This window comes from Oncorhynchus tshawytscha, linkage group LG16, assembly GCF_018296145.1.
Source record: "Oncorhynchus tshawytscha isolate Ot180627B linkage group LG16, Otsh_v2.0, whole genome shotgun sequence".
Taxonomy (NCBI): domain Eukaryota; kingdom Metazoa; phylum Chordata; class Actinopteri; order Salmoniformes; family Salmonidae; genus Oncorhynchus; species Oncorhynchus tshawytscha.
This window is the reverse complement of record NC_056444.1, coordinates 82,962,095-82,972,035: the sequence shown is the minus strand read 5'-3', so window position 1 is coordinate 82,972,035 and position 9,941 is coordinate 82,962,095. Positions and strand designations below refer to the sequence as shown.

The window sequence follows — 9,941 nt, the reverse complement described above, 5'->3', positions numbered from 1 at the left end:
TCGATACTCACGGCTGTGCGTTGACAGACTCTCCCCTTGCCAGGTAGTTATTTGGCACAATCCCCTTCGCCAAAACGCGCCCATTCCTGTCTATTTTACGCGCAGTCCACCAGTCTCCGGATCGACTGATGACGTTGAACAGATCTCCCTCTTGGAACGACAACTCATCTTTTTCTCGTGCCTCAAATCTCCACAAAGCCATGTAGATCGCGCTTTCCGTGGGCTGGGGCGCATCCCGACGCATCGAGTTCCTCGGGTTCCTCGTAAATGACCGCCTGCCATTATACGAGATCTCTACACACTCGTCATCGGCGACATCGTTCGAGATCCCTTCCACTGTGTTACTACATTCGGTGTTATTTTTGTCGCCAAACAGCCTGACCCATAGCGTCTCCAGACAGGGGCACGTTTTGCGCAGACAGTCCCCCATATGAGAGCGGTGTCCGGGCTTTTGACACGGCTAGACGCACAGCACCTGTTATACGGGTAGTGGCTCAGTGCGCATGGAATCCTTGGAACTTGCCACACACGTTCAGTAAGTAGCCTACTTTACGTCAGCGTTGGTTCTAAGTGCTTCAAATACACATCAACACAACTTCCTTGTAAAATGGGCACCCCGCCTACACTGCCACAATAGGTCTTGGATAGCCTATAGCTTTCTCTCTCTCTCTCTCTCTCTCTCTCTCTCTCTCTCTCTCTCTCTCTGTCTCTCTCTCTCTCTCTCTCTCTCTCTCTCTCTGTCTCTCTCTCTCTCTCTCTCTGTCTCTCTCTCTCTCTCTCTCTCTCTCTCTCTCCCCTCTCTCTCTCTCTCTCACTCACTCACTCACAAATTGCCCTCAGAACAGCCTCAGTTCGTCGGGGGCATGGACTCTACAAGGTGTCGAAAGCGTTCCACAGGGATGCTTGCCCATGTTGAGTCCATTGCTTTCCACAGTTGTGTCAAAATGGGTGGTGGACCATTCTTTATACACATGGGAAACTGGTGAGCATGGAAAAACCCAGCAGTGTTGCCGTTCTTGACACAAACCGGTGCACCTTGTCTTGCCCGTTCACCCTCTGAATGGCACACATACACAATCCATGTCTCAATTGTTTCAAGGACTTAAAAATCATTTTTTTTAACCCGTTTCCTCTCCCCTTCATCTACACTGATTGAAGTGGATTGAACAAGAAAAGAGAACAGTAAGGGGGATCATAGCTTTCACCTGAATTCACCTGGTCAGTCTATGTCATGGATTCACCTGGTCAGTCTATGTCATGGTTTCACCTGGTCAGTCTATGTCATGGATTCACCTGGTCAGTCTATGTCATGGATTCACCTGGTCAGTCTATGTCATGGATTCACCTAGTCAGTCTATGTCATGGATTCACCTGGTCAGTCTATGTCATGGATTCACCTGGTCAGTCTATGTCATGGATTCACCTGGTCAGTCTATGTCATGGATTCACCTGGTCAGTCTATGTCATGGATTCACCTGGTCAGTCTATGTCATGGATTCACCTGGTCAGTCTATGTCATGGATTCACCTGGTCAGTCTATGTCATGGATTCACCTGGTCAGTCTATGTCATGGATTCACCTGGTCAGTCTATGTCATGGATTCACCTGGTCAGTCTATGTCATGGATTCACCTAGTCAGTCTATGTCATGGATTCCCTGGTCAGTCTATGCCATGGATTCACCTGGTCAGTCTATGTCATGGATTCACCTGGTCAGTCTATGTCATGGATTCACCTGGTCAGTCTATGTCATGGATTCACCTGGTCAGTCTATGTCATGGATTCACCTAGTCAGTCTATGTCATGGATTCACCTGGTCAGTCTATGTCATGGATTCACCTGGTCAGTCTATGTCATGGATTCACCTGGTCAGTCTATGTCATGGATTCACCTGGTCAGTCTATGTCATGGATTCACCTGGTCAGTCTATGTCATGGATTCACCTGGTCAGTCTATGTCATGGATTCACCTGGTCAGTCTATGTCATGGATTCACCTGGTCAGTCTATGTCATGGATTCACCTGGTCAGTCTATGTCATGGATTCACCTGGTCAGTCTATGTCATGGATTCACCTGGTCAGTCTATGTCATGGATTCACCTGGTCAGTCTATGTCATGGATTCACCTGGTCAGTCTATGTCATGGATTCACCTGGTCAGTCTATGTCATGGATTCACCTGGTCAGTCTATGTCCTGGATTCCCTGGTCAGTCTATGTCATGGATTCACCTGGTCAGTCTATGTCATGGATTCACCTGGTCAGTCTATGTCATGGATTCACCTGGTCAGTCTATGTCATGGATTCACCTGGTCAGTCTATGTCCTGGATTCACCTGGTCAGTCTATGTCATGGATTCACCTGGTCAGTCTATGTCATGGATTCACCTGGTCAGTCTATGTCATGGATTCACCTGGTCAGTCTATGTCATGGATTCACCTGGTCAGTCTATGTCATGGATTCACATGGTCAGTCTATGTCCTGGATTCCCTGGTCAGTCTATGTCATGGATTCACATGGTCAGTCCTTGCTTTCCGTAGATCTGTCTATGAATTTGAATGTGGTAACATTTCTCCAGCCCCATCCATTAGCTTTTTGTTTTACCAAAACAGAGGAGGGTACCCGCTTTGTTTATTGTGTGTTTTTAAAAAAAACTGTAGAACTATATGAGGCTTTTTATCATCTAGAAATCCATTTCCTGTCATCATAAGAAGTTTTATCAACATTTACCACTCGTAAGTTCATTGTCCCACATGACACTAGGTCACATAAAGACAAGAGCTCTTACAGGTCAGAAAGGTTTGGACAGCTGACATTAGAGGTTCTGAAAAAAAACAAAAAACACTTGCCCATCAGACAAGTCAGGAATATTTGCTAGTAGACGAAGAAGATTATAATCACTTGTCTGAAAATGTAAAGTAGCTATTTTCACCTACACACAAGGAAGGAACCAGTAACACCACACTACTAGAAATATTAGCATTTGGGTTGCTATAATAATCAAGTAATCACCTGGCCAATAGGGAAACCACAGAGCAGGTTTAACTTGTGTGACTGCTCAAATCACTTGTTGGACAACCCTTAAAACCTCTTTAGGATCAGACACTTAAAAAATAAAAAAAATGCCCAAAATGACATACCCAAATCTAACTGCCTGTAGCTCAGGCCCTGAAGCAAGGATATGCATATTATTGGTACCATTTGAAAGGAAACACTTTGAGGTTTGTGGAAATGTGAAATTAATGTAGGAGAATATAACACAATAGATCTGGTAAAATATAATACAAAGAAAAAAACAACTGTTCTTTTGTATTTTTTGTTGTTGTCCCATCATCTTTGAAATGCAAGAAAATGGCCATAATGGATTATTCCAGCCCCGGTGCAATTTAGATTTTGGCCACTAGATGACAGCAGTATATGTGCAACGTTTTAGACAGTTCCAATGAACCATTGCATATCTGTTCAAAATGTTGTATCAAGACTGCCCAAATGTGCCTAATTGGTTTATTAATAACTTTTCAAGTTCAGAATTGTGCACTCTCCTCAAACAATAGCATGGTATTATGTAACAGCTACTGTAAATTGGACAGTGCAGTTAGATTAACAAGAATTTAAGCTTTCTGTCCAATATCAGATATGTCTACGTCCTGGGAAATGTTCTTGTTACTTACAACCTCATGCTAATCGCATTAGCCTACGTTAGCTCAACTGTCCGGCAGGGGACCCACCAATCCTGAAGAAGTTTTGGAATGAAGGATGTTTAAGTCCTTGAAACAGCTGAGACATGGATTTAAAGATGTTCATATGAGCTCTTACTGGAAAACAAGGGGAGACGGTGGCGTAGCGCTGTTTTGCAACTCCCCCTGTAATTCTACACATGTTTGAGGCTGAGAGAACATGTTTGAGGCTGAGAGAACATGTTTGAGGCTGAGAGAACATGTTTGAGGCTGAGAGAACATGTTTGAGGCTGAGAGAACATGTTTGAGGCTGAGAGAACATGTTTGAGGCTGAGAGAACATGCTGCAGTTTTACTACGATCAGCAGTTTGGGTTTTTCACCTCTGATTATTTTGACTAAATCACGATTTCGCTTATTTTGAATTTCGGAAAGTGAATGGAACATTTGGGCCATAGACTTGTAAAGAGAGAGGGTGGAGCTCTACACAGAGAGAGGGTGGAGCTCTACACAGAGAGAGGGTGGAGCTCTACACAGAGAGAGGGTGGAGCTCTACACAGAGAGAGGGTGGAGCTCTACACAGAGAGAGGGTGGAGCTCTACACAGAGAGAGGGTGGAGCTCTACACAGAGAGAGGGTGGAGCTCTACACAGAGAGAGGGTGGAGCTCTACACAGAGAGAGGGTGGAGCTCTTCGTTCCGGGTCTCTTCTTAAGACTTATTGACCCAGAACTTAAACGAGCATCTGACCGATTACACAAAACTTTAGTTCTGGATTAACCCATATTAATAGTAATATTAATTTAGTCCCACAGTCTATGGTTGTGTTTCTACAGTCTATGGTTGTGTTTCTACAGTCTACGGTTGTGTTTCTACAGTCTATGGTTGTGTTTCTACAGTCTATGGTTGTGTTTCTACAGTCTACGGTTGTGTTTCTACAGTCTACGGTTGTGTTTCTACAGTCTATGGTTGTGTTTCTACAGTCTATGGTTGTGTTTCTACAGTCTATGGTTGTGTTTCTACAGTCTATGGTTGTGTTTCTACAGTCTATGGTTGTGTTTCTACAGTCTACGGTTGTGTTTCTACAGTCTATGGTTGTGTTTCTATGGTTGTGTTTCTATGGTTGTGTTTCTACAGTCTATAGTTGTGTTTATACAGTCTATGGTTGTGTTTATACAGTCTATGGTTGTGTTTATACAGTCTATGGTTGTGTTTCTATGGTTGTGTTTCAGCAGGCTCACAGATGGCAGTCAGGGCTTGTGGAAGTGAGAGCATGAATGGAGATTTTACAATTCCTTCTTTCTCGGCTGTGTGTGTGTGTGTGTGTGTGTGTGTGTGTGTGTGTGTTTTAGCACCTGTGTGTGTGTGTGTGTGTGTCTGTGTGTTTTAGCACCTGTGCGTGCGTGTGTGTGTGTGTGTGTGTGTGTGTGTGTTGTTTTTGTGTCTCTGTGTGTTTTAGCACCTGTGCGTGCGTGTGTGTGTGTGTGTGTGTGTGTGTGTGTGTGTGTGTGTGTGTGTGTGTGTGTGTGTGTGTGTGTGTGTGTCTCTGTGTGTTTTAGCACCTGTGCGTGCGTGCGTGTGTGTGTGTGTGTGTGTGTGTGTGTGTGTGTGTGTGTGTGTGTGTGTGTGTGTGTGTGTGTGTGTGTGTGTGTGTGTTTGTGTCTCTGTGTGTTTTAGCACCTGTGCGTGCGTGCGTGTGTGTGTGTGTGTGTGTGTGTGTGTGTGTGTGTGTGTGTGTGTGTGTGTGTGTGTGTGTGTGTGTGTGTGTGTGTGTGTGTGTGTGTTTCACCCTCCAGCTCGGTAGGTGGCGGTAATACACCACATGTGTTAGTTTACAAACCGCCAATGAAAACGAAAGAAGAACATCGACCCGGAAGGGATTAGGTTCGTTGTCTTTGTATGAAGCCACCTGCTAAAATGTCTAAACCAACGTCTCTATTTGTAATCTTCTTTTCTTTATTTGTCATGAGTGAAGCTGTCTTCGAAGATCAAGTTGGCAAATTTGATTGGTATGTAGCTGTTCATTGAGAATACCCATTGATGCCGCTATGCAGTTAGCTAAACTAGTGCTATGTGCTGACCATTGACAGCGTCCCTTATCATAGATCATGGCGAAAAGACAGTAAGTAAGCCTCTGGGGTGTCTGGTTCAGTCAATAGGTATCCTTGTCATGTCTGCACCTGTATTGACAGTCACTTGTTGGAATAGCTCATGAATGTAAATATCTTATTGGATCGCTTCCTCTTTACTGTGGGAAGAAGATCCATGTCCCATCTGCTCCTTGTGACAGGTGTCTTTGCCACCGATATGATTCAGAGTCTCAAAACGCAGCATTAATGAAGAAGGCAAATGTACATTGGTGATTGATTAGCTAAAGTACAAAAATATCTAGCTATATTTTCTTATTAAATATTCTCTTATTTCCAGGAGACAGCAGTATGTGGGGAAGACGCTCTTTGCCCACTTTGACTCGCATTCGCAGTCGTCTAAAAAGTTGTTTCTCGCCACCGACAAGAATATCTTTGCGTCTTTCAACTCCAGGACTGGAGATCTCTGTGAGGATTTTGTCATTCATATTACAATACAAAACATGTTTATAGCTTTTCTCTTTTAGTCTGAAATCTGTGACCAAAAAATAAATAATTGTTGTTGAATATCTTCCGTAGAGTTAATTATTTTTCATTCCTACTTCACAGTTTGGAGACATGTTGACAAGGTGGGACCAGAGGGAACCATAGATATACTTTTGCTGCATGGACAAGGTGACAATAGTCTTTAAGGTCACTAGACTGCCTAGTTACTTGGCTTAGCCAACATAACTGTGTTGTACAGAGTCAATTATATTGGCTTTATCTTTTCCTATGTTAATTGTAAGATTCTGCCTTCAGCGGGTATTTGAATGGCTGTTCTTTTACGTCTTCTCTAGATGCTCTGATGGTGGTTGGAGGTGGTCGTTTGCTCCGTTCCTGGGACACAAACATGGGCGGGCTGAACTGGGAGGCCGTGCTGGATACTGGCAGGTGCGTGTGTTTGTGTGCAGATGACCCGTTCTCCATTTAACTGCGGGTTTTGTAGCTGAGAGACACTCCATAGAAATGGACAAGGATTTTAGATATTTTGCCAGATGACTAACTGCTCCTATTGTCTCTCTCTATTTCAGCTTCCAGGCTGCGTGTTTTGTGGCCATACAGGACACCGTAAAGCATGTAGCTGTCCTTAAGAAAGCTGTCATCTCTCTCCACTACCTCACCAATGGACACCAGAAATGGGTGGAAAACCTGCCTGACAGGTAGGGTACAGTACGACACTGGTTCTCATACCTGGGTCCGAACAGTATCTGTTTTCTTTCAGATACTTTAGCTGATATAATGGAAAAAATGGTCCCAAAAAGTGCAAGCCCATCTCCAGAATGTCCCAAACAAATGTACAAAGTATCTGAAAGATTTAAAAGGCTCTTTTGACTCTAGGTCTTGAGCAATTAGGTGCTAAACTATTAAGTATTTTTTTTGGTTGTTGATCACAGTGATACGGTCCAGTACCAGGCAGTGTACTCTGGGGGAGAAGAGGAGGTCTATGTGTTGGGGGTGGTTCCTAACTCTCACCTCACTATCATAGCCTACAGCCTAGAGGATGGAGAGATCATCAAGCAGGTAACTTGGTCTAGAACTCCGTGACGTCTCCTCATCAAATGTCATGGTATATACAAGTATAACTCCATAACTGTCACAGCTGTTTTGTGTGTGTCTGGGATCGGGGCTGTGTGTGTCTGGGATCGGGGCTGTGTGTGTCTGGGATCGGGGCTGGGCTGTGTGTGTCTGGGATCGGGGCTGTGTGTGTCTGGGATCGGGGCTGTGTGTGTCTGGGATCGGGGCTGTGTGTGTCTGGGATCGGGGCTGTGTGTGTCTGGGATCTGGGGGGATCTGTGTGTGTCTGGGATCGGGGCTGGGATCGGGGCTGTGTGTGTGTGTCTGGGATCGGGGCTGGGGCTGTGTGTGTCTGGGATCGGGGCTGTGTGTGTCTGGGATCGGGGCTGTGTGTGTGTGTGTGTGTCTGGGATCGGGGCTGTGTGTGTGTGTGTGTGTCTGGGATCGGGGCTGTGTGTGTGTGTGTGTCTGGGATCGGGGCTGTGTGTGTGTGTGTGTCTGTCTGGATCGGGGCTGTGTGTGTGTGTGTGTCTGGGATCGGGGCTGTGTGGGCTGTGTGTGTGTGTCTGGGATCTGGGATCGGGCTGTGTGTGTGTGTGTGTCTGGGATCGGGGCTGTGTGTGTGTGTGTGTCTGGGATGTGTGTGTGTGTCTGGGATCAGGGCTGTGTGTGTGTGTGTGTGTGTGTCTGGGATCGGGATCGGGTGTGTGTCTGGGATCAGGGCTGTGTGTGCTGGGATCAGGGCTGTGTGTGTGTGTCTGGGATCAGGGCTGTGTGTGTCTGGGATCAGGGCTGTGTGTGTGTGTCTGGGATCAGGGCTGCTGTGTGTGTCTGGGATCAGGGCTGGCTGTGTGTCTGGGATCAGGGGCTGTGTGTGTCTGTGTGGATGGGATCAGGGCTCTGTGTGTGTCTGGGATCTGGGATCAGGGCTGTCTGTGTCTGGGATCAGGGCTGTGTGTGTCTGTGTCTGGGATCAGGGCTGTGTGTGTGTGTCTGGGATCAGGGCTGTGTCTGGGATCAGGGCTGTGTGTGTCTGTGTCTGGGATCAGGGCTGTGTGTCTGGGATCAGGGCTGTGTCTGGGATCTGGGATCAGGGGCTGTGTCTGGGATCAGGGCTGTGTCTGGGATCAGGGCTGTGTGTGTCTGTGTCTGGGATCAGGGCTGTGTGTCTGGGATCAGGGCTGTGTCTGGGATCAGGGCTGTGTCTGGGATCAGGGCTGTGTCTGGGATCAGGGCTGTGTCTGGGATCAGGGCTGTGTGTGTCTGTGTCTGGGATCAGGGCTGTGTGTGTCTGTCTGGGATCAGGGCTGTGTGTGTCTGTGTCTGGGATCAGGGCTTTGTGTGTCTGTGTCTGGGATCAGGATCAGGGCTGTGTGTGTCTGTGTCTGGGATCAGGGCTGTGTCTGGGATCAGGGCTGTGTGTGTGTCTGGGATCAGGGCTGTGTGTGTCTGTGTCTGGGATCAGGGCTGTGTCTGGGATCAGGGCTGTGTGTGTCTGTGTCTGAGATCAGGGCTGTGTCTGGGATCAGGGCTGTGTCTGGGATCAGGGCTGTGTGTGTCTGTGTCTGGGATCAGGGCTGTGTCTGGGGGATCAGGGCTGTGTGGGATCAGGGCTGTGTCTGGGATCAGGGCTGTGTGTGTCTGTGTCTGGGATCAGGGCTGTGTGTCTGGGATCAGGGCTGTGTCTGGGATCAGGGCTGTGTCTGGGATCAGGGCTGTGTCTGGGATCAGGGCTGTGTGTGTCTGTGTCTGGGATCAGGGCTGTGTGTCTGGGATCAGGGCTGTGTGTGTGTGTCTGGGATCAGGGCTGTGTGTGTGTGTGTGTCAATCCTCACCATGTGATTTATCATAGTAGCAGGCTGAATAATCAGACCCAAACGGAGAGGTGAAAGTGACAGAGAAATACAGCTTTTCTCTATCCAATCAGAGCATCAGGATCAACGTACAACCCCGCCCTTCTCTCTACAGACAAGCAAACTAGCCAGTTGAGTTATTTGGACCACTTAATGCCTCACAATTGAGGCCCCCCCCCCATTTCTTTTCTTCAATAAAATGCAAATTAATTATTTAAAAATCATACAATGTGATTTTCTGGATTTTTGTTTTAGATTCCGTCTCTCACAGTTGAAGTGTACCTATGATAAAAAAAATTACAGACCTCTACATGCTTTGTAAGTAGGAAAATCAGCAGTGTATCAAATACTTGTTCTCCCCACTATGTATGTGTGTATATATATACAAAAGTATGTGTGCACCCCTTCAAATTAGTGGATTAGGCTATTTCATCCATATCCATTGCTGACAGGTATATAAAATCGAGCACACGGCCATGCAATCTCCATAGACAAACACTGGCAGTAGAATGGCCTTACTTAATGCCACCTTTCCAACAAGTCAGTTTGTCAAATTTCTGCCATGCGAGAGCTTCCTTGGTCAACTGTAAGTCCAGGAGTCCAGGAAAAGTCCAGGAGCAACAACGGCTCAGCCTCGAAGTGGTAGGCCACACCAGCTCACAGAACGGGACCGCTGAAGTGACTAACACTCCCTACCGAGTTCCAAATTGGGGCGGCAGGGTAGCCTAGTGGTTAGAGCATTGGACTAGTAACCGAAAGGTTGCAAGTTCAAATC

General features: G+C 46.6%; 2 protein-coding genes across 5 annotated transcripts in view; one reads left to right on the top strand and one right to left on the bottom strand.

Annotated features, from left to right (window-relative positions):
• Positions 1 to 430, bottom strand: part of LOC112239497 (protein-tyrosine kinase 6) — a 30,669-nt gene extending 30,239 nt beyond the window's left edge. For both annotated transcript variants that reach the window (XM_042299795.1, XM_042299796.1), the window contains exon 1: positions 12 to 430. In XM_042299795.1, the coding sequence (XP_042155729.1) occupies positions 12 to 430 (419 nt within the window). The remainder of the gene's footprint in view (positions 1 to 11) is intronic.
• emc1 (ER membrane protein complex subunit 1) overlaps positions 403 to 9,941 on the top strand; it is a 28,845-nt gene continuing 19,306 nt past the window's right edge. For 2 of the 3 annotated variants that reach the window (XM_042299793.1, XM_042299792.1), the window contains exons 1-6: positions 5,522 to 5,678; positions 6,097 to 6,224; positions 6,366 to 6,431; positions 6,596 to 6,689; positions 6,830 to 6,958; positions 7,193 to 7,319. In XM_042299793.1, the coding sequence (XP_042155727.1) occupies positions 5,569 to 5,678; positions 6,097 to 6,224; positions 6,366 to 6,431; positions 6,596 to 6,689; positions 6,830 to 6,958; positions 7,193 to 7,319 (654 nt within the window). In that variant the 5' untranslated portion in view covers positions 5,522 to 5,568. Of the gene's footprint in view, positions 536 to 5,521; positions 5,679 to 6,096; positions 6,225 to 6,365; positions 6,432 to 6,595; positions 6,690 to 6,829; positions 6,959 to 7,192; positions 7,320 to 9,941 lie in introns of those variants that run through there. The other variant, XM_042299794.1, reaches the window with a different exon arrangement.